Source organism: Leguminivora glycinivorella, chromosome 21, assembly GCF_023078275.1.
Source record: "Leguminivora glycinivorella isolate SPB_JAAS2020 chromosome 21, LegGlyc_1.1, whole genome shotgun sequence".
Lineage (NCBI taxonomy): Eukaryota > Metazoa > Arthropoda > Insecta > Lepidoptera > Tortricidae > Leguminivora > Leguminivora glycinivorella.
In genome coordinates this window covers 11,115,862-11,140,920 of record NC_062991.1, presented here as the reverse complement: position 1 = coordinate 11,140,920, position 25,059 = coordinate 11,115,862, and the positions used below count along the sequence as shown (strand labels likewise).

Here is a 25,059-nt window from a genome sequence, read left to right as displayed (position 1 = left end):
TAAATATATGTAAACTATCCCATTTGGCCATTACCATCCACCGATTATTTCTGATCCAGTTATACTAGACTTATGATATAATCCTATTTTTTGAAATAACTGGCACTCTTTTGGTCTTAAATGAAAGCTAGTGAAATTTTCTACATTTTTATTTTACAATTTATGTAATAGCCTAAGTTGTTTTGCTGATATCTGTCTCAAAATATTAGCAAAACGAATATTTTCATAGAAAGGGGAAAAATGCTCTTTTTTTGACGCTTCATATCTCAAAAAATATTTGACGGACATTGATAAAGAAGATGTCAAACTGTTTGGAATTTAATGCGCTTTCAATATTACAAAGCAACTTTCGACCATAAATGCATAGTTTTTTAATAAAACGGCAAAAACCAAAAAAAGTCTGATTTTTTTACTTTTTTTTTTTAATTACGAAGTTAGCACACCATTTTTTTGCTTGCAAAATATAGTCCTACATTCCCCCAAGGACCCCAAATAACATACCAAAAATGCAGCTTTACATCACACTTTGTTTTTTTATTTCTCTTTTTGACCAGTGTATTAGAGGCCACAATAATTTTGTTATTTCATAGTTAAGCTATGACGTGCCCAGTATAAAATGGGCTAGAAGTGGATCAACAATTAAAGTCCGTGGCTGTACTATGGGTGCTAATCGACGATATACATACTTAAATAGATAAATACATACTTATATACATATAAAAAACATCCATGACTCAGGAACAAATATCTGTGCTCATCACACAAATAAATGTCCTTACCGGGATTCGAACCCGGGACCGAAGAAGAATTTCAGACTTACATTTTTTTTATATAATCCAGGGTGGCGGACAACTCAAAGCTAAACTCCATGGACAGCAAGAACCTGGCCATCTGCTGGTGGCCCACGCTCCTACCAGTCCAGTTCTCTGACATGGGCCGGTTCGAAATGACGAGGCCCTACCTCGAGGACATCGTGCAGACCATGATCGACCAGCACCCCTTCCTGTTCCGCGGGCAGGAGGCTTTCGTCATGGTGTGAGACCCGCCTGTGAGTTTACATTATCCATACTAATATTATATATGTCTTTCACGGCAAAACGGAACGACGAATTGACGTGATTTTTTAAGTGGAGATAGTTGAAGGGATGGAGAGTGACATAGGCTACTTTTTGTCTCTTTCTAACGCGAGCGAAGCCGCGGGCAAAAGCGAGTAATTAGTATAAACGACAGACACTGTTGGCCGTACCTCAAGGACATCGTTAGACCATGTCCATGGTATGTGAAATGCTACTTGCCATCAATTATATCGGAGTGGTCAAGCTGCTTACTTTCATCTGAACTATTCCCAAAGCAATATAATGTGTACAGATGTAGTGCAAAATTATTTTCTTCGTATTTTTACAGAAACATACTAACTTGTAATGCTATTTCAGACGTCTCGGTACACGAAGTACTGACATTGACTGACTAGCATGACAAATACGAACATCATCCTCCTTGCGTTATCCCGGCATTTGCCACGGCTCATGGGAGCCTGGGGTCCGCTTTGACAACTAATCCCAAGATTTGGCGTAGGCACTAGTTTTTACGAAAGCGACTGCCATCTGACCTTCCAACCCGAAGGGTAACTAGGCCTTATTGGAATTAGTCCGGTTTCCTCACGATGTTTTCCTTCACCGAAAAGCGACTGGCAAATATCAAATGACATTTCGTATATAAGTCCAGAAAAACTCATTGGTACGAGCCGGGTTCGAACCCGCGACCTCCGGATCGAAAGTCGCACGCTCTTACCGCTAGGCCACCAGCGCTTCCTGACAAATACGAACATTTCCATAAAAATACGAAAGAAAATCATTTTGCACTATACCTGTATGAAGAAATTTAAGCGCCTCGTTCGGAATGTCTATGGCGAATATCTTCAAACCAAATTTCTTTTATCCTGTTAAACATAAAATTATAATCACCAGTATATAAACTTTCTATTGATGATATGACAAATGTAGACGTCTATTGATGCAACAGTTTCCTCTCGCCAAACAGTTAAAAAAGACTACCACGCATGTAGATCACACAGTGCCTAACGATATAACGATAAGACAGTATATTATAACTGTCAACTCTGTAAGTTCAAACAGCAGTAGATCATTTTCTATGAATTGTGCACTGCAGATAGTTAAAAAATCAATTCTGCTAAATTTAGAAATATTTGAATGTGTGAACGCGACCGACTCGCGTTAATGAGGGTAGATCGCTCGCTGTCTACGCAACTTCGACGTCCACACGCCGTCTTCAGTTTCCCGTGATCATGATGCATGCAACTGCGTCGAAATATCGGGACCACAATAAAAATCTAAAAGGTAATCACGGTTTATATCCCGGTCAATATAAGTCTTAGAAATATCTTCCATGATGTAGGACTTATTTGTAAGGAATGAAATTCTGATATTGCCTGGATATATTCAAGTGATTAAACTAATGAAGAAGTTATATTTTGCATTGTGACACTAAAAATACTTATCCAATATTTATTTCTGTTTCAGGAACCCACAATGCAGGTTGCATTCGTGTTGGAAGACGTGTGACGCAGTTGTACGGACGTGTCTACGCTCCAGTGAGTTATATACACTAGCGTAAGTTCCGCTATTTATGTACGCAATATTAGCCTATCCGTTACGAATTTAGGTATACAATACACTGCATACAGCACAGACTTATGGTCCTACCGCGGAGACTGAAGCTCACAAATCTGTGTGTATATGTATTTTGTTTATACTCCAATTTGAATGAGGAGCATCTGTGGTAGGCCCCGTGGTTTCGGCACCATAAACACTTTATACGTGAGGACTTGAAACTGTTGTTTGATTGACTCGAAACAGACAAGCTTTGGGTGCTAGTATGTTAGATTTATACCAAGCTGTCACTTCACTTGTGCAGTATGAAACGGTTTTAGCCACATACGGGCACGCCTGGTGTATTGTTCCTTTTTCATTGGTAAGCTAAGGAATGTGAAACAAAGTCTGAAATTTAATTGTATGAAGAAGAGACGATACATCAGATTTTAAATATAGTATTGGATTTTGGTCATTTCAACTTTTTGTTTTCGATTATACGAGTAATAAACAGTTTTCATATCATGCGTAGTTTAAAAGCGAAAATGCTTGCGATTTTCAGCTTAACGAACGAATTTCATTTTGTGTTTTGAATCAAAATCGAATCAGTATTTTAACTAGGTGTTATTCAAATTATATCGCAATTTATAATAGCGTTAAGGTTGAAATTCATGCACAAACTATTTAATGGAAAAAGTAAAAGTTTTCTAAGCGTAATGGTAAAGCAATGACACCATGTAAAGTCGCGGTTTTTGAACGAAACGCAAATATTAAAAAAAAAAGTTTATAATCTATGGTATTTTTGCGTTTCGTTCAACGCACCGCCATATTGAGCACATTCCGTTCAGTCGTATAAAAGTAAAATAAGTAATTGTTAACTATAAATATTTTTAGATAGTGATATTCGCGTATTCGTTGTTTTTAATCGATATCATAGGAATCGGTGTTGAAATGCTTGCGAAGTTTTAACGTGTTTTTTTTTTTTCTTTTATTTAAAGCCAGTTCAGACATGTCATTCGTAGTTTTTTTTTATAAATTCGGGCTTGTTTTAAAAACCCAGCTATCTTTCTAAAATATTCATTGTATTTTGGCCATTTACTTATATAAAGTAAACATTATTGTTCTAGTCATTGGCAGCTCCCAACTACGCATAGGTTGTTTTTTTCATCCTCGCCCTCATCATAATTTGATATGATTTTTTTTATATTGTCAGTCAAAAAATTTGTATGGAAAACATTTGGAAAACCAACCGCGTTAATAGTCGTTTTTTACTGACCGTAATGGATTGATGGACTATATTTTTTTTCTGCCATGTCTGAACGGCTCAAAGGACATTTTCCGTCCTTTTCACCCATGAAAAACCGTAATAGTTCAAATATGTAGATACACGCTAGATAGGTCCGTGTTACACAAAAATCTTGCCACAGTATTACTTTTAAAACCTGATCCTTTTTTTAATATACGGATATTAAATTTAATTAAAAAAACCGATGTTTAGCTTTATAGTGCCATTTTTCAGAAGTCGTATAATTTAATGAATATAAAAAATCGAGTCCGACCAACCTAAGTTTACAACCATATTGATAGGACAGAACTTTGCAGGTGTTAATTTGATACATGTATGGCGTTAAAACCCTTGCGTAATCTGTGGTGTCAAAATCGTTGTCAACTTAGCTCGATCTCACCCTTAGATTTTGCAAACTTTTTTGCATAATTTCGGTCATTTTTGTCCTTTCTATATCAATTAAACTTATAAGACACTGATCCCACTAAAAGCGAGTAATTTATGAGCTATCGGCTATAGAAACGAACGAAAGATAGTCGCCCCCGTGTAAATAAAAGAGACGCCATGATAGCGCGAGCGAGTTATAGTTCGTCGCCGAGCGATGAAACGCTCGCTCTCTCTTTTATTTGTGGCATTTTTTTTTTTCAAAGTTGTCCACCCCACTTTTTCTGTAACATGGGTATTTTTTAGGCGATTCATACTCAGAATCGAGAGCTATTTCGATCCTGATAGGAGAAAAAAAATGTCCCAAAATTTCCATACATTTTTTCGAACCTTCCATTCCGTTACCGCCATACAAAATGTATGAAAAAATGGTAACGGAATGGGAAAAAAACCTTGGGACACTTTTTTTCTCCTATTAGGATTGAAAGAGCTCGCGATTCTGAGTGGAAAACACATAAAAAAATCCCAATTCTAAAAAGTGGGGTTGACAACTTTGAAAAAAATGGCCCATAAACGAACGAAAGATAGTCGCTCCCGTGTAAATAAAAGAGACGCCATGATAGCGCGCTCTCTCAATAAAAGAGACGCCATGATAGCGCGCTCTCTCAATAAAAGAGAAGCCATGGTAACGCGCTCTCTCAATAAAAGAGACGCCATGATAGCGCGCTCTCTGTTTTATTTACACGAGAGCTATCTTTTGTTCGTTTCTATAGCCAATAGCTCACCGCTTACTTCGCTGTTGGGACCAGTGCCTAAAAAATGTCAAGTAAACTGAAAATACTCATAAAATGTAAAGGTTATCAACCATTTTAAAGTCACACTCAATTTAGGTTCAAACTTTTATATTTTTATACCACTCTCTGATCGGCATCTTACCTTAAAAATCCTTAGACTGATTTTTCCATTTTTTATCCTAAGTGTATTTGCAATTGTATATCAGATGGCCTACATTGTATTAAGTGTTTAATATAGACTGACGCTGAATGTGCTTCTGTTCGTTATAGCGTTAAATGACGCGATAAGGACGCTAAGGAGTTGAGTATAACGGCTCAGCCACGACATTTGGCTAAGCGCGGCAGCGGTGAGCGGCGGCCATACATTGGAGCGAGACACAGCGATGGGACTTTTCATTCGCACGTATGGCTGCCGCTCACCGCTGTCGCGCTTAGACCAATGTCGTGGCTGGGCCTTAAGGGTTTTTAGGCGATGATATCTGGCGTAAACTGTGAGCGCTAATATTAAAGTGAGATGGAAATAACAGTTGGTCTACTCACTGAATGAGGAGTTTCAGAAAAAAAGTATTCATTGAGTTAGTATTTTCAGATATAGGGGATAGCCCCTAAAATCTATAAAAAAATTCTTCAATCCCTATTGATTGAAATAAAGAAAAAAAATTGTCTTTGATGTCATTTTTGTGACGGTCTATACAAAATGAGTCACTGAGTATGTTTCAAACACTGTTTTCCTTTTCAATCTATAATCTTAGTCCGTTTTCACATTATCCGATCCGATATCGGATGTCGGAAGGATTTTAATGGAAAAAATCCAAGATTGTGCCTGTAAAGTATGGGATATCGGTCCTACATCCGATATCGGATCGGATAATATGAAAACGCACTTAGGGTTTTGCCAAGTCTATCAACGCGGAATCGGCTCTGGCCGATCAAAAATTGCTCGTTACTATGTCAAAGTCAAAGTCAAAATATTCTTTAGTCAAATAGGCTTACAATAAGCACTTTTAAATTGTCAACAATGTACAATATTCATCTTATTCTAAATATCAGAGCAATTTATTGGTGCAATAAACAATACTGTTTTAAAACTACATTGAATCAATAAAATATCAATCTAAATTGTATAAAAAATACTAGTCTAAAAACTTCAAGGATAAATTCTAAATGTCAAAAAAATTATTGTATAAAAATACATTGAATTATCAACATCAATATGAAGACGCTTACGCGTCGGAAAGCTGAACGCGTACGCAATACGTATGTTCAGACTAACGAGATATTTTTGGTCGGCAAAAGTCTATTCCGAGTTAGGTTTTGGAGACCCTTAGTGATTACTAACATAACCTAGAAGTTGACGGTTTTTAAAAAAGAAAATAAAGGGTTTTTAAGCTGTGTTTGAAACACTAAGGGCCGGTTGCAACAAACCACCTGTCACCGTTAAAGCGTTTAAATTTTATTGTATGGGAAGTTCCATAGACTTCTACTGCGTGATAATGATGTGTCTGTCAAATATGGTTGATGCAACTGGCCCTAAGTAAACGAGCGACTTTTCACGAGCCAGGGCGTATCACAGTTTGTGACAGATATAAACTTCGTTTTATTTGCCAAATAGATATTTAATTTGACTTTTGTAAAATACACTTTTCCAACAAAAATGCAATTCGATGGATTTGTGTTATTAATATTATGCAAGGAATCATTGTAACTAATCATAAGTATATTTAATATATTAGGTGTCTCCATTAAGTAAGGTGTATCTAAGTAAGTTTTTATCGATATAATGTCATTATATCACTGTCTCACTCGCACACTCGCGTCGGTGCGGATCGAGTGAGTGTGCGAGCGAGACGCAATATCATGTCCATTAGGGGAATGATATAAAGGAATTTTTGATATTTTACTATGAATCGAAAAATACATAGAGCCTACCTGTCTTCTAATTTATTTTTCTAGAAATTTTCGCTTTTTCGTAGATCTCACGAAGACAAAAAAACGCTTCTTTTTTTCAACAAACTTCCCCTAATGTTTTTTTCGAAAAATGCAATTATGGATAAAAAAAGCAATTCGATGTAAATATTGTACATTCATTTTACGTGTTTTATTTTCGTAATTTATTTATTGAGATATTTTTTATGAGAGAGTTTTTAAAGTGGATATTTTTGTTACTTTTTATTTTCAATTTACGTATTTTGTAATGCTGTAATTTGAGATTGTGCCATTTTTTTAAAGTGCAAACCCAAAACACACTGACTACAATTTGTTGTGCATATTGCAGTTGTAATGCAGTGAAGTTTGTATTGGGCTTTAAGCCAAGGATACACTAGGGGACAAATATCTGGTTTACACAAGTTGCCAGCGGCATTGGTTGAGATGAAAGTGAGGTTGCCACCATCGACATCTCTGGTACAGTCAGCCAAAAAAGTGGTTTAGCACTTTTAGACCTTATGAGTTTAAAATAGAGTCGAAAAGTGGTAAACCACTTTCTTGGCTTACCGTACTGTCTCTAAACGCGCATAAATCACTGGGGCCCTTTTTTTTTGTTGCAAGAGTGATGAAAAACATTGTGTGTGTGTGTGTGTGTGTAACTCGGGGCGTAAGAATATTGCAAACTTGAGTCTTCAATTCGTTCCGTCAAGTCATCGTGATTGAACCTACTCTCGTTTCTCATACGATGCCGTCCGTCAAACTGATAGCCAGTGAACCCCGTTGGTTGCTGATTCGCTAAGCTTCCCACGTCGCAGGATATTTTTCCCCTAACGTATAGGCTGTAGATGTTTTTCTGGAGTTGTGAACTATTTTGTATGGTTGCGTTCGTCAGTTTCGTGTAGGATCATTAATGTTCTTAGTAGAATCAATGTACGCTTGGCCGACTGAAGCCTTATTGCCTGATGATGATGATGATGATGGGAAACCAGAGGAACTTAGGTATAGGTGAAAATTAATGTTCTCTCACATCGAATGGAGGCTCGGTAGCTCAGTTGGCAGAGCGATGGGTTAGTGATACAGAGTTGCGAGTTCGAGTTTCAACCGAGATATTGTTATTTTTCCAATTTTCATTTATTTGTAAGTTTTAATGGTAACATTTTTACAGAAAATCTCTCAAAAACAAATGTTGGCAGAAATTCAATCAAGATTGACGATTGATTTAATCTCCAATCGTTAATTGCAACTAATGTACCTAAGTTTCTTTGGAAGTGAGCGGGTATCGAACCGACTAGAAATAGTCGAATGGTTGAAATGTTGTGGCTCGCTAGGAATGTGATGTTTTGTGATCCGGACGAGCCTTCTAGTTGGTAGCTACGAAAGGAATTGGTCTCGTATACATTAATATATAGGCATATATTAAATATAATAAGATTATACCATCGCATACATTAAAATGCGACCGCCTAAAAGTGTGCAAAAAGCAGATGGCGCCACTAAAAATGACTTGTTGCCATCGATTACTTGTAGATGACGTTAAGTCACTTTCTAGCCATAAATCTACGTCGAAAGTAACACTCAACGCCATCTAGAAGTAGAATCGATGGCAACAAGTCATTTTTTTTGTGGCGCCATTTTTGCACGCTTTTAGGCGGTCATATTTTAATGTATGGGATGGTATAATCTTCCTATATTTGATTTATGATATAGGTTAAGATTATTGTCGGAACAAGTTTTATGTCAAATTGACACTAAGGCATATAATACATTTATGCCAGCGACCCGCTAGCCGGGTTCTTAGTTTCAAAAATGGTGTATCCCGCGTAATTTGGTTTGCTATCGCAAAAAGCTCTATAAAGGCCTTATTCATCATTTCTGTCTGTTTCAAAGTAGACGGAGCAGTGCTAGTTTATCCACTATACTACAACAGACCCCGTAGCCGAATGGCATTTCTGCGAGGCGAAAGGCGACCGAAACGCCGCAGAAAGATAGTCTGGCTCTGTCGCGCCAATACGCGAGAGCGATTGACATAGACATAGACATAGATTGAGATAGATAGCTGCGAAACAGATATTGTCGTGAGCGTTGTGCATTCGGCTACGCAGTACGCACACAGCATCTCTTTAATAAATACATACATACATACATACATACATACATACAATCACGCCTGTATCCCATGAAGGGGTAGGCAGAGCACATGAAACTACTCAAGTTTCAGTGCCACTCTTGGCAAATAAAGGGTGGAAAGAAAACGAAACTGACTCTTTAATACGGCGTATAAATAAAAATTAGGTTTTTACATTTCAAAAAACTTGAGCATACCATTCTGAAATAAAGCTTGTTCTGAACATTGAAACTTGGCGGCCATGAAATGTTTGTATTTGTATAATTTGGAAATGGCTGTAAAATATTTGTTTTAGCTCGATTCGACCGTTAAAATAAAATTGGTCAACTATGCAGTAAAAAGAAGAACGGTAAAATAATCAGTTGTGGTGATTTTGACTAGACTTTTTTATTGATAGTTGACGTATTTCATAACTCTATTCGATATTTGTAAATGACAAATTATGGTGTACCTACTGTATTTTATAAATTGATACAAATTGTCAAGAACACCACTTGAAAAGGTGATTTTACCACCCTTTTGGTTGCCACATTTCATATGAAAGAGTCAAAAGTAAACTTTATTTAAGCTTAGTTAGGTTCATTAAGTACTAACATTTTTGAACTTGACCAACTATGGCTATAAAAACGTTCTGTTCCATAGAAAATGATGCTTATGCATAAGAACCTCTTAGGTATGGAATACCATAAAATGTCTTTGAAATGTCGAATAAGTCCGTAATTAAAAATATTTGATTGTTGTGATATTGTATGGCAAAAGAAGGCTCAGTCGGCGCAGAAACCGCTATGTGCGTCGCGACTGTTCGCAGTTCACAAGAATGTGGCATATTTTATAATAAATAACCATCTATGTAATTATCAATCGTTTTATTGTACTTACCCATTCTGTTGACAGTCACCGTCCCGTCAGTTGACATGACATGACACCTTGTGTAAGGCCTAAGTGCTTGCTCATATTGGATAAGCAGCGGGGCATGTCAAACAATTGAAGCTAATACAAGAGCATTTCTTTTTTTTTTTTGCAAATAATTTTTTTTTATTGTTTTAGGAAATTTTAGGTCAATTGTAGGGAGGTGTACTCAGAATCACGAGTACTTTCGATCTCACTGGGAGACAAAAAGTGTCCCAGAATTTCCATACATTTTTGTTACTTTCCTCTTTTGTTACCCCATACAACATGTACGGAAAATGGTAACAAAATAAGAAAAAATCGTATGGGACAATTTTTTTAACTATTAGGATTGAAAAGGCTAGTAATTCTGAGTAGAAATAGCATTTTTTTTTTTTCAAAAATTTCACACTTCATAAAAGTGGCAGAAAAAAAAAGAAATGCTCACAAGTGTCCCGATTCCACGCTGCATAGGGCGGACGCACGCTAGTCCGCCACGCAAAACCGAACGCTCCGAGCGTCCACTCAGACCTTACACCATACAAGCGCGGATCCAGCTTCGTGCCGGGGGGGGGGGGGGGGTCACGTGGTAAAGGCCCAGGCCCCAGGGGGGGGGCTCACGCGGTCTATCTAGGCCAATCTAGGTTCGGGGGGGGGGGGGGGTCATGACCCCTCCCCCTGGATCCGCGCATGACACCATAGAGGAACAAGTAAGGGAAGAGTTGTAACTCCATACATCAGTAAATGCGGCTTATTTGTATAGGCATAGTTAGTGACATCTAGCGACAACCACGCGTCAAATAGCGTGAATTTCGATACTAGGTGGCAACAGTGTCTCGTCTGCCAAAAATGTAATATTAGAACAGTTTACAACTTATATTACAAGCAGAAGGAATTGAAAACAGAATACTGGTTAATACTATTGTAATATTATCTAAAAATTGGTGAGCATTAGACTCTTCATTCGTCGCGACATCTATTGACAAGTAGCAGTACTGATAATTTACGCTAGTTGACGCCTGATAGACGCGTGATTGTCGCTAGATGTCACTTAACTATGCCTATATAAATATAAATACAAATACATTTACTGTATGGAGTTACGACTTCCCTTACTTAATCCTCTATGCTTACACTTAGGCGGTTGGAGGTTTAAACAATCTCATATTCATGTTAAAATGAAACACCATATTTCAAATATAAATAACTGTACAATAAATATTTTATTCATAATACAACAGATATGTTTTATCATAAGATTGCGCCATCCTTAACAGATTTAAGCTCATTTGTTGCTAAAGCTATATTCAAAAAGGTTTTTTTCTACTCCCGTACGGTTATTCGTGACTTACAAGGTCGTGCATAGTACTTTAAACCCCTACATAAAAGATGTCAGGACAAGTCTATCTAGTCTATACCCTGAAAACATTTAGTAGCAGTAGCACGATATAGCTGTTACAGTTCAGTAAATACATTGCTACCAACTTAACAAACCAATCACTTCATCGTAGAAAATTAAAATATTGTATGAAATAGGTACATTGTTGCCAACCTTAGAATGTCAGATAAAGCCTGGCATTCGCAGAGTCGAGACTCGTTCGTTTTCTGCTGCGATCATTGGCGACGCGTCGAATCGCATTCAAATGTATGAGAACTCGATTCAACTCGACTCGATTCGTCTTAGTGGCCAGGCTTCAAAGAACCATGTACCATAGACAGTTTTATTTTCATGTTTGCACTCAAACTGCATATTCGAAATGGTAGGTGGTCCACTAGATAACTAAGATGACTGAAAGTAGGTATTTATTGAATTTATAATTTTCTTTCAAAGTAAGTGCTTGGTCGTAGAAAAAGTATTGTATGCAACGGTGTTTAACTGAGTCAAAAAATGCTCGTGGCGTCTTTATTAACAATTTTCGGCTCCGCCTCAAATTGTTACCCACGCCACTCGCCTTTTTTGACCTCTTTTAACCACCAGTTGCATAAAATACTATATCAACATTTGCTTCGCCTGTAATCAAATTGAACATTGATTTTTACAAGTAATTACAAATTTAACAAAATGCATAACTCTTGTGCTTTTGAAGCATGAAGCAATGGTTTAGAAAGGTCAATAAAGTGGAAAAATCATTTTAAATTTTCCTTTCTTACCTAATTCTTAGCACCTTATAAAAGAAGGGAACTAAGGGTCAGTTGCATCAACCACATTTGACAGACACATCATCGTCACGCAGCAGACGTCTATGGAACTTCCCATACAATAAAATTTTACGAACGCTTTAACGGTGACAGACGGTTTGATGGAACCGGCCCTAAGTATTAAATTCTGTTCTATTCTCTAACTGTAGATGTTCTATTTCTGGCAGTGCAAAACAGTGTGCAAAAACCCTATTATTTTACTTTGTGTACTTTGGTAAAATTACAACATAATTTCTTAGTTCTTATTTTTTGGTCCATGGTAGGTAAATAAGTATCTCTAAAGTGAAGACTAACCTAATTGTACATTGTGTAAATAAGATTGCTCTACATTGGTGTACAAATTCCTATTTAACTTAGTTGTCAACAGTTCTGAGCTAAGAGAGGTGAGTTTACCGAAAATCGGACACCGTTGGTCTGTGGCTTGTGTACAGTCACCTGTCACCGGCATAAATATGTGATGATTTCTATACCTTGTAACATTAACGTCTCGTTTGAAATGTCATACGAAATTGTCAAACGATTAAAAGCGACAAGATACAGAAATCATCACTTGTGTGACTGTACCATCCAAGTAGGATATCAGCACACCTCGGACAATGGCGATTAAATATATGAAAGAGGCGCGTTCCTAGCACACAGTCTAAGTTCGTGTAGGTGAACGCGTACCATGCTTGTATGAGTGAGATATGACAGGTCGACTGTTCGCGTTTTTGACAGGCGGTAACTGTCAGGTAACCGAGAGGGGGTGGGCGGCACTTTCAGCGGGGAGCGGGAGTGGCCATACTGTACGATAGTACTCTTTATTATACTGTGATATCAGTATCTTCTGAATTTGCTGTTTGCTAAAGTGTTCTGGACTAGTTTGTAAGTTTAAAGGGAGGGTTATTCTAAGTCCAAAGGCTCTATCACACACAACCAGCGTCTCAGCAGCCACACCAGGGTATGGAGTCGTCAGCTATAGGCGGAGTGGAAAGTTTCCGATGCCAGGGAGTTTAGTCTATATCTTCAACTGTCGTTAAACCTGTGTCTATATCTATGCCAATTTTAGGAGCCCGTCACACACATCCTGCGCCCCAGCAGCCGCACCAGGGTATGGAGCCGTCAGCGATGGGTGGAGCGGAGAGCTTCCTGGATTTGTGTGTACACGCTGACGCCAGAGAGTTGACTGAGGAGCAGACACTGTTGGTTCGCTCCTAATCTAAGTGAAGTTCTCTGGACTTGTAAGTGCGATGGGAGGGTTACTCTAGGTCCATGGGCTCTCTCACACACAGCCAGCGCCCCAGCATCCACACCACGGTATGGAACCGTCAGCGATGGGTGGAGTGGAGAGTTTCTGATGCAAGTGAGTTTAGTCTGCCTTCAATTGTCCTAGGACCAGGGTCAATAACTATGTCAATGTTAAGAGCCTATCACACACATCCTGCGCCCCAGCATCCGCACCACGGTATGGAACCGTCAGCGATGGGTGGGGCGGAGAGTTTCCTGGATTTGTGTGTACACGCTGACGCCAGAGAGTTGACTGAGGAGCAGACACTGTTGGTTCGCTCGTGCTCAGAGTGGGATGTCGTCATCTCCTGAAAGCGGAAACAGTTTGTTAGTTGGTTGTTCATGTATTGGATACTGCACGACTTTTGATGATGAGTGTCAAGTTTCGCTGGTTTGAGAAAGTAAGCAGAAGTAGAGAAGATAGCGCAAGGTCCGGAGTGTAAAAAACGCTATCGTATCTGTAGCTGCGTCTTCATAGCAGGTACGTCAAAGAGTTGTTCAGAACAAAGATTTTGGTGGGACGAGATTTTGGCCTTGACAACGACTGGTGGTAAAAGTAAGGCCTAGGAGTCAGACGCTAAGTTTTTTCAAGCCCGTAAATCCTACATGTAAGTAAAAATTTCACTGTAACTGATGGATCTGTTACTCTGTTCTACTAACCAGTTTAAGTTCAGTAAGCAGTTCCAGTACAATATTAATAAATAAATATGAAACTACCTGATAGCTATCCCGCTTGTACCGCGGGCCAGAGCTTGACGATGACAACGTGTTCCTCGGCCGATGCCGCGTGCAAAGCTTAGGCTTCTCCTGTTCCTTATCTATCAACCGCTCATTATCACTCTCTATCACCGGCACCTTCGCCACACCATTCTTCGTCTCTTTCTTCTTATCCTTCTTCTCTTTTCTTTTTCTCTCCCTCTTTTTAAAAGTCAGCGAGAATCTTTTCCGCTTCTTCGCTTTAGGAGAATCTGGTCTTTGCGGGACTGTGGACTTTTCTCTTTCAGATCTACTGGTATCGTCATCTGGATGAGGTACTTGAGATTCTGAGTCGGTTTTTAACGTCAGCTCTGTACGCGTTGAAGAATCTGGTTCGGCAGATTTGTAAGCTACTTCTTTCTCTAAATTGGCTAATTCCATTCGTCTTAATCTCTTTGGTAATTTATTAACAGTAGCGTATATAGGTTCTTCGTGGTCTCCAACTGGGGCTGATCGAGATCTGAAGAAGAAATCGAACTTTTTTGGCTTCACTGGTATCCTTCTTTCGACGAAAACAACTGTGCTTGCCACTTCTGTTGTAGTTGTTGTATGCTCATCTCCAGACTTAGGACTAGGAGCTACATTAGCTGCATTAACTGGAGTGTTTCTCGGATAATCATACGTTAGTTCTATATTCTTTTCCGTCACATAGGACTTTTGTTTTTCGTCTTGCGACGTCGTTGGTGCCGGTTCTCGTTTCTGGCAGCAGCATTTTTGTAAAACCTTTTTTTCGCACATGAAGACGGAATTCTGCTGGATAAAGGTAGTTTGTATCGTAGGTGTGTTTTGGACATCTCCTAGTAAGTCTTCAACGTTTCCTCCTGTGTGGAATCGAGGGGGTTGGTATGGGGCGAGGACGAAGCCTGGAGGGGGAGGTGTGGTTACGTGGTAGGGGGGAGAGGTAACACTGTGGAAGTACTGCGGTTCCTGGTTGTCGTGTATGAGGACATCGACGGGCCGCTCTGGGGCTTGAGTTTGTGTGTTGGGAGCTGTGGTGGGCATCATGGGTGTCATCTGAGTACTGGTCGGTTGTTTGGTGATGGGAATGTCTTCGGGCCGCTGGCAATCGTCGCATGTGCATGGGGACTCAACGCCGCTCTGGAAAATACAGTTATTGTGTGAGTAGAAATGCAATTGTAAAAGTTACAGAAGGTGGTTTTGTATTAGGTGCACCATTTTCCAAAATTATGTCTGCAAGTAGCTGGGTCATTTTTTTTTCAAAGTTGTCCACCCCAATTTTTTTGTAACATGGGTATTTTTTACGCGATTAATACTCAGACAGAATCGCGAGGTCTTTCGATCCTGATAGGGGAAAAAAAATGTCCCAAGATTTCCATACATTTTTTCGAACCTTCCATTCCGTTACCGCCATACAAAATGTATGAAAAAATGGTAACGGAATGGGAAAAAAACCTTGGGACACTTTTTTTCTCCTATTAGAATTGAAAGAGCTCGCGATTCTGAGTGGAAACCACATAAAAGTTTCCAAATCAAAAAAAAAACCGGCCAAGAGCGTGTCGGGCCACGCTCAGTGTAGGGTTTCGTTCAAAACAATTTTCCTAGAAAGTCTTTATAAAGTTCTACTTTTGTAATTTTTTTCATATTTTTTAAACATATGGTTAAAAAGTTAGAGGGGCGGGGGGGACGCACTTTTTTTTCCTTTAGGAGCGATTATTTTCGAAAATATTAATATTATCAAAAAACAATCTTAGTAAACCCTTATTCATTTTTAAATACCTATCCAACAATATATCACACGTTGGGGTTGGAATGAAAAAAAATATCAGCCCCCACTTTACATGTGGGGGGGGGGTACCCTAATAAACCATTTTTTTCCATTTTTTATTTTTGCACTTTGTTGGCGTGATTGATATACATATTGGTACCAAATTTCAGCTTTCTAGTGCTAACGGTTACTGAGATTATCCGCGGACGGACGGACGGACGGACGGACGGACGAACAGACAGACGAACAGACAGACATGGCGAAACTATAAGGGGAACCCTGTTGTGTTGACTACGGAACCCTAAAAAGTGGGGTGGACAACTTTGAAAAAAATGGCCCAGCTACTGGGCTCTAAACATAAAAGGATTTTATGCTGTTTATAATTGTAGAATTTTGCGCGAATTAGGCATCTTGATATCAAACGATAGGTATTTTCATTTCACCTACATTTCCTCGGCAGTATTGTCACGCGCATACGTGGCCAGTATAACGACTTTTATGACAGACGGACGGATATTATTTACGACCTGAACTTTATGACTCGCCACGCCGGCCTGAATGCTAAACCGGTGAACTAGACGGGACGTGTTTTGCATTTATTTCGGGGGAACCTAGACCTAAACGTGAATTCACATAGAAAAAGATGGGAAATTTCTCATATCGGTAGAAGTTTTCCATTTCCAAAAATAATTACCTATATTCAATTTGTGTGAAAACTTTCTAATATTATCGAAATCATAGCCCTATATGTTTTGGACACATTTCACTACCAATTTGTACAGTATTTATGTGTCAATTCATATTTTACTCACTGTTTTTTTTCCAATGAAGACTTATTTATTTTTTCTGCAAAAATAGCACATGGTTCAACTGGATTATTTATTACAATTTGAAATATTTTTGTATGGGCCTTCCCATTCGAAAAACAATGCGTCTGAAAGTAAACAAATACCGTCGCCTATGGACACTTGCAATATCATAGAGCTTTTAATTCGAGCACACTGTGGGCCTTTAAGATGGGAGTACGGATCTTCTTGAACTATATTTACTAAGAACAGAAGTAGATTAGCATACCTACTCAAAAATAAAATAATATCAGTTTAATATCCCGAGCTAAATAGTTATTATACCGTAATGAAACTTCAGCAGACGTATTCGCCCCGTCATAGCTGATTCATTTTCACTACACCACTTGAATTCTATACGCAAAATTATTTTTGTTTTGCCAATTTGTTGTACAAGTCTAGACTTTTTTAAAAATCCGACATTACTGACTTGGATCTGCTGTTAAGATATTCTCTTGACAGCTATCGTGACAGTTAGACACTTACACACCAACACTGACAGCTCATCACACCAAAAATACATACCCTCAAAATAATAACATGAACACTGAACATAAGCCAAATTCAACTCATCACCTCACTTTGACATCTCACTATAAGGATTCGAAAACCCATCGCAAAATTTCACACGGTTTCGTAAACACATTAAAAATCACTGTCACATATGAACAGACGCGTGCGCGGCCGGGACTCGACTAGATTTATTTATAATCTTACATTAGGTGTTATATTTTGTTGCGCCCTTGACTCATATAGCTAGGACTTTCTTTTCCCATGCAATAAGGATGAGTTTGGATCGTTATGGGTTACTAATGGACTCTATTTTTGCTGTCGGAAGCTTCGATGCGTCAAACGTTAGAGTGGAATTGGCAGAGGGGTCACTTGGGTTAAAAACGCTGAGAAAATAAAAACTCGCACACAAAATGATTATTTACAAGACAAATAACCTGGATTTAAATAGGATGAAATCTATGTCCAAAGAAAGTCACTATATTTTCACATTCATTTGGCTTCTCTATATTAACTGTATATCACAATATGAAGCCCATTAGTGACGTCTAGGTAGGGGATCAGATAACAGTCGCTTCAGCAAAATGAATGCCTATTTAAAGTTTGTGATTAGTGGCCATGTTGATCCCAGGCTCCAATGAGCTGTGAGTGCTGTGACTAGAAGACAATGCGAGTTTTTGTCTTTTTAGAACAGGCGAGACGACTAAAATAAAAAAACTAATTAGTCCGTCAGTTAGATTATCAAAGAATTTTAGACAAGATTTTTATCTTTTTTCTCGTAAACGAAAAATGACGACGGTACAGTGCGTTGAAGTTTCGAGTGACGTCGCGCCTAGGTACAATTTTTACTTACATAGAAGTGACGTCACAAGCCCCCACTCCGGAACTTTGATGCTCTTTATCTTTGTATTTTTTAATTAATTAGAAAAAGTGAAAAATATGTGTTCAGTATTATTAGACGATCTAACTGACGGACTAAACAGAATGCCTTTTTTTTTTTATGTAGTCGTCATCCCTACTTAAATGACATGATGATCGTTTCTGTTCTGAACTATCACACGATAATGGACTGTACACTAATCTAATCTAGCACTACAAACGCAAACACAGGGTCACAAATCATACGTACAAAGGTCTGCGTTGAGGCTTGCTTAGCCCCGCGACGTGTTTGCTTAGGAGTGGGTGGAATCCATGGTTTTCCAAGACTTTGCTTTTTCTGGTGTTTAAGAACATAAATAATTAAAATGATTACCCTCAAGCTTCTATAAAATTATGATGATGTTTACATAGCACTGTCTGGGTTATATCATTGTTTTCAAAATTGCTGAAATTACTCAAGTTTCAGTGCCCTTCAAGGGTACCTAGACAGAAAATAAATAAATAAATAATAATGGAATTGCGGTGACAAATTGCCAGCCGAGAGGCCACAAGAGGCGAGAGCCTAGGCCACATACTAACAGCAACAGTCTTAGCTAACCATCGGTAGACTTTATGACCTTGTAATAAGGATTACAAATGTACAGCTAACAGTGTTGTCGATGGTACAACACAGATTCCACAGTCGACTTCTACGACACCCAACGGGAAGAAAGAGGGTGGTGAAATTCCAATCCCATTACCACACTTAAGTCGATCATCTTTTTCAGATGTAAGCTTTGTATGTTCTGGAAAATTCGAGCACGTGGCTAATTGCTACAAACTGCTCCTCTGCACTGAGAGATGTACTTTTCTACCTTTATGATCATTCATTTTAAAACGTATGCTAACTGCTATACGGCTTATAATAGTCTAGATACATGAAGTAGGGTAGGTAAATGTTCTAGCTTTGTTCTTAGAAAATGTAATACAATGTTCTGTTCCGGGTTACTCATAAGATTTAGTTAGGTTAGGCACTGGTCCCACCGCGAGCTAGTAAGCTATGAGCTATCGGCTATAAAACGAACAAAAGATAAGCACTGCCAAGCAAATAAAAGAGACACGGCGATATGTCCTAATGACGTTTCAAATATACTGCAACTAAATGTTGGAACAATATACCTCCACCTCTCAAAAACTTAAATATAATTACCAGTTTTAAATTAAGGGTAAAAAAACATCTTTTAAGTATTCAAAACATGCTACCTCCTGGTACTAGAGCCACACCGACATATTTATAACAATATTTATATTGATTGTATCTTAAAATTAATATTAAATTATTATATGTTTTTGCCATTTTATAAATATTTCTCTTTTTTATATTTATTTCCTACACGTACTCCGATTTTGTGACTATATATTATATTATTGCGAACACTACTCCAAAATGCCATTCTACCATTTCTTTATTTACACACAACTCCACATTCAGCACAATTTTCAAGCCAATCGGTTTTCGACTAACAGCTGTAAGGTGACAATATATCAAGGGTCTGCCTGAAAACCAGCGTTGTAGTTAGCATGCTGCAACATTATGCTGAGGCAAGCTCCTATTTAACGCACATGAATATTTTAATCTCACCTGTATAACTCATTTTCTTAGATGCTTAATCTAGATTTAAGTTTTTTTTACTTTATCAAATCCAAATGTAACACTTCATTGTTTGTAACATTTTCATGTGATGTTGAATAAAAATTTTCTATGTCTATGTCTATATTGATAGCTCACCGCTGGGCGAGTAACTATAAACATCGCAGTGTCTCTTTTATTTGCACGGGAGTGATTATCTTTTGTTCGTTTTTATAGCCGATAGCTCATAGCTTACTAGCTCGCGGTGGGACCAGTGCCTTATGAATGAATTTGTTTTGATTGTGTATTGTTTTGATTCCATTCTGCGAATTGAATTTATAGTTTGAAGTCCCCTTCGAAGGGAAGTTCTAGCTACAGTTGAAGTGACGTACATACCAATTGTACCAAATAGGTACATAAATAGATACTTGATACATAAGTATTATATGTTGACCATACCTTACTTTGCGTAATAAAACATAATATAATATAAAGAGATGCCCGTCATTTTAAAAAACTCTGTTAGTACCTACCCATGTCAACGGTTTAATATGCCCTATAACAGCTCTAGACAAGTACTTACCTACGACCAATATTTTAATATAAAATATGGTCATGATACTTCATGATTTCAAAATGACGGGCATATTTCCGAGCCCTGACTATAAAACTTTCTTTCTTTGTGAAATTTGTCATTTTCTCGCTTTTTTACTGAAATTACCGTGTAGTTGTAAAACCTCACCTTATTCCCCTCCTCGCCCTCCTCCGGAACTGCTTCAAGGTCATGGAACACCCTCCCGGATCCGACACTGGCGCATTCGGGACACGCACTGCATACAGACGCGCTGTCCTGCCAATGGAAACTGTGCTTTATTTACATACAACTACAGTTTATATCACTATGGAGGTCAAGGTCATGGAACACAATATATCAAGGTCATGGAACACCCTTCCGGATCCGACACTGGCGGATTCGGGACATGCACTGCATAGGTACAGACGCGCTGTCCTGCCAACGGAAGCTGTATGTGCTTTATTTACATACAACCACAATTCATAATCACAATGGATGTTGAGGGCATGGACCTCATAAATCACAATGGATATCATAGAATGGAATCGAACTCACAGAATTCGACAACGACAACATTCGAACTTATAGAGCACGACCCCCAGCCACACTACCTTAGAAAGAGAAAGTATGCTATATATATGTACAACTACATATCACAATAGATCAAGGTCATGGAACACCCTCCCGGATCCGGTACTGGCATAAACGAACGTTCCGTAAATGAAATCATGTACGAGGGTCATGCCAAAAGAAGTTAGATACTCCATGGTCATTTGATTGATACTGGCCAGTTACACACCAATGTAAAGGTAGGTTATCTGCTTATAAATTTAAAAATGGAACACTTGGAAATTCTTAGGATTCCTTTTTTAATGATTTTTTTTCTAAATAATTTTGGCGGGAATTTTCCGCAACAATGGAGCTTACTCGACGTGATTTTCGTGTTATGATATATTATGACTTTAAAAAAGGTTTAACACCTCAAGAGCGTTTTGAACTTTTAGTCTCGACTTTTGGAGAGTCTGCGTGTTCACGTGCAACTGTTTTCAATTGGTTTGCTGAATTTAAAAGAGGACGGGAGAGCTTTGAAGATGAGGCGAAGACCGGACGGCCGCCAACCGCAGTCACTGAAGAAAATGTAAAGACTGTGGAAAAAAATATTCGTGAGAACCGACGTATTACATATGTAGAGCTCGAGCTTGAACTGGGCGTTGGATCAGCAGCATTGCAAACTATAATTCATAGTAAACTGTCTCTTCATAAGCGTTGTTCAAGATGGGTGCCGCACAAGCTCACCGATTTACAGAAAGACCGTCGCGTGGATTGGTGCAAATTTATGATAGATAAATTCGACGCAGGCGAGAACAAAAACGTATATGATATACTTACAGGTGACGAAACATGGCTATATAACTACGATCCCGAAACAAAGCGACTGTCTACAGTATGGTGTTTTGAAGATGAGCCGACGCCAACAAAATGTCGCCGAACCCGAAGCACACAAAAACAAATGGTTGCCTCATTTTTCTGCAAGACGGGACATATTGCTACAATAGTGCTAGAAGATCAAAAGACAGTTAATTCAGAATGGTATGTGACAGTTTGTGCCCCAAGAGTACTGTCAGCTTGGTGTGACAAGCGGCCGAAGTCAGGAACCCGGCACCTGCTCTGGCACCACGACAACGCTGCCCCGCACACTTCCGCTAGAACACTTGACTATTTCAGCTCAAAAAACGTGACTATTCTGCCCCACCCCCCATATTCCCCTGACCTAGCCCCCTGTGATTTTTATCTTTTTCCTAAAATTAAAGAAAAATTAAAAGGAAGGCGATTTGAGAACAAAGAAGATGCGTTGGCTGCGTATAATTACGAAATTTCTGAGGTGTCTAAAGAAGAGTGGTCATCGGTATTTTCTAAGTGGTTTAGACGGATGAAAACGTGTATACGTGTTCACGGTGAATACTTCGAAAAAATAGATAGCTGTAATAAAGAATAAAGTATGTAAATTTTGAGTATCTAATTTCTTTTGGCATGACCCTCGTAATCATTAAGGTGGTGGTTCCACCTGTTCCCAAATATCGTAATAGATGGAACCTACTTACAAAATGTTGGTAGGTACTGCCAGTGAGAAGAACTTTATCTTTACCGATAGATGGCGCTATCGCTATGCGACGCACTTCAAATCTGTTACGCAAAGCATAATGATTAGATGAAACGATGAACTACAAACTAATAGCAGTTCATTAAAATGCTGACGCATTTACATACATATTTAACCTAATTAAAAAATACGATCGTCTTTTATGTTTAAGGGTCGTTTCAGTAGAAAGATCTGAAGGTATTCGGTCGTATCATTCAGCGTAGCAATCACATGGGCGTTTGACGAACTGTTTTTAACTTTTATCACTCAGTACAAAGAATACTCGTTACCCATATAGGTCAAGGGACTTTCGGTCGTTAGCCTTCTGTCCCTCTACCACGAGTTTGATCTTTTAGAACATTTTACACGGTACCATAATCTTCACGGAAACTGTAGGTAAATTTTAGTTCTCCAAGTGTAAGGCATGAGTGCACGCTCATATTGGGCGTGAAGCGCGGCTTGCGGCGCGTATGTCAAAAAATTTAAGCTCATACAGTCGAGTCCATAAATATGTGTACATTTCTTCACCGTTAAGGTGAAGAAATGTACACATATTTATGAACTCGACTGTACAAGTGTCCTGAGTCTACGCTAGATAAGGTATGGACCACAGAACTAGATTTAGATAGAAGAAACAAGTTCAGAAGAAATTTTGTACTGCAGTTGTTACTTTACTTTCCTGTTATTTTAAATATGTCTCAGGCCCATGAGTGTTAATAATTTTTGTGTTGTTGCAATTAAATATCACGTAACGAGGCATTTTTAATGTTTTTGTTGACTTCAACTTACAAAAATCGACGACCGAAAGCTGCAAGCTGCAAGTAAAGACGGTCAACTCAGTGGATTTTACTGCGTTCATTTGACACGCTAAGTAGATACGTTTGCTTGATCTATGGTATACAATGACATCTGTGTGGTATGGACGCACGCTCGCCCGCTCAAGCTCTGCTCTGAGCGTCCACTGCGTGCGTAGCCGAATGCACAAACGCTCACGACACGAAACGCTCGTAGATATCTATCTCTATCGCTCTTGCGTATTGGCGTGACAGAGCCAGACTACCTTTCGCGGCGTTTTCGTTTTCGTTTCGCGTCGTAGAAATGCCAAACGCTTTAGCAACCGTTTCGGGGCGCTGTTTGTTCTCCATACATTTAATGTAATTTTTCTACTCCCGTGTTGTTATTCGTCATTTACAGTGACGTGCATAGATCGTTAAAACCCTACATAAAAGATGCCCGCCCTCGCCCGGCGCCCCGCGCACCCACCCTTACGATATAGCTCTTAAAGCATTGTTAGGTAGCCTGTAATGGATATAGCGTGGGTACGCGGGGCGCCGGGGGCTGGCGGCGGCGGCGGCGCGGGGGAGTGCGAGCGACAGGGTGAGGCAGGAACAGAGGGGAGGCCGCCGCGTCAAAATACAGGAAACAGTGTGAATTTCACGAAAGTTGTTCAAGAAAAATATTAAAAACTAAGTGCATGGTCGTAGAAAAAGTATTGTATGCAACGGTGTTTAACTGAGTCAAAAAATACTCGTGGCGTCTTAATAACAATTTTCGGCTTCGCCTCAAATTGCTACCCACGCCACTCGTCTTTTTTGACCTCCTTTAAACGCCTGTTGCAAAAAATACTATTTCGCGTTATCGAGTAACGTATTTTAAAACTAATGGTAGTGGATGTCCCTTGGGCAGTTGCCAAACGCGATCGGCAAAACTCGAGTGTACATAATAGCATCTTTGACAGAATTGATTAGTTGGAACCCTTATTGCGAAGCCATTAGGTATATTTATGGTTAGGCACGTACATGATTTGTAGTTAAAAATGTAGGAGGCTGTGTAATGAGTGACAAGAAGATGAAAAAGATGAAAACACTGAAAAGTTTGACATTTTACCATGTTTTCAGTGAATAATTGTGAAACATTACACTGCAATTGATGATGCACAATCATCAAAAACAGAAAATAAGGAGGCGTCCATTAATCATATACGTTTTTGGCTTATCATAGACCCACTCCCCATGGTGATCTTTGGTGATATTTTCAGGACCACAACACAATACACACATAGCTTACGACTATTCTAAACGGCATGGGGATCCGCATCCAATGTGAAGATCATAAAGACCATCTAAGTGCTTACGTCAGAGTTGTCAGGTGGGCCATTTTTTTCAAAACTGTCCACCTCACTATTTTTGGATTTGGATTTTTTTATGTGGTTTCCACTTAGAATCGCGAGCTCTTTCAATCCTAATAGGAGAACAAAGTGTCCCAAGGGTTTTTTCCCATTCCGTTACCATTATTTCATACATTTTGTATGGCGGTAACGGAATGGAAGGTTTGAAAAATGTATGGAAATCTTGGAACATTTTTTTTCTCCTATCAGGATCGAAAGACCTCGCGATTCTAAGTATGAAACGCGTAAAATATACCCATGTCACAAATAAAGTGGGGTGGACAACTTTGAAAAAAAGGCTTACGTGATGATTTTCGATCACGCAACAGGCGGTCAAGACGGTCATACTCGTAGCGGAGAGCAGAAATTTACCGCTC

The 25,059-nt window shown here is 38.9% G+C and overlaps 2 protein-coding genes across 6 annotated transcripts in view; one reads left to right on the top strand and one right to left on the bottom strand.

Moving 5' to 3' along the window:
* Positions 1 to 4,489, top strand: part of LOC125237403 (rho GTPase-activating protein 190) — a 109,962-nt gene extending 105,473 nt beyond the window's left edge. The window contains exons 38-39 of the mRNA XM_048144439.1: positions 841 to 1,048; positions 2,541 to 4,489. Of these exons, the coding sequence (XP_048000396.1) occupies positions 841 to 1,039 (199 nt within the window). The 3' untranslated portion in view covers positions 1,040 to 1,048; positions 2,541 to 4,489. The remainder of the gene's footprint in view (positions 1 to 840; positions 1,049 to 2,540) is intronic.
* Positions 4,490 to 13,030: 8,541 nt separating this feature from the next.
* LOC125237406 overlaps positions 13,031 to 25,059 on the bottom strand; it is a 90,209-nt gene continuing 78,180 nt past the window's right edge. For 2 of the 5 annotated variants that reach the window (XM_048144444.1, XM_048144445.1), the window contains 4 exons: positions 20,544 to 20,651; positions 18,443 to 18,529; positions 14,194 to 15,330; positions 13,031 to 13,784 (listed from right to left, as the gene is read on the bottom strand). In XM_048144444.1, the coding sequence (XP_048000401.1) occupies positions 13,620 to 13,784; positions 14,194 to 15,330; positions 18,443 to 18,529; positions 20,544 to 20,651 (1,497 nt within the window). In that variant the 3' untranslated portion in view covers positions 13,031 to 13,619. The remainder of the gene's footprint in view (positions 13,785 to 14,193; positions 15,331 to 18,442; positions 18,530 to 20,543; positions 20,652 to 25,059) is intronic. The other 3 variants (XM_048144448.1, XM_048144446.1, XM_048144449.1) reach the window with 3 other exon arrangements.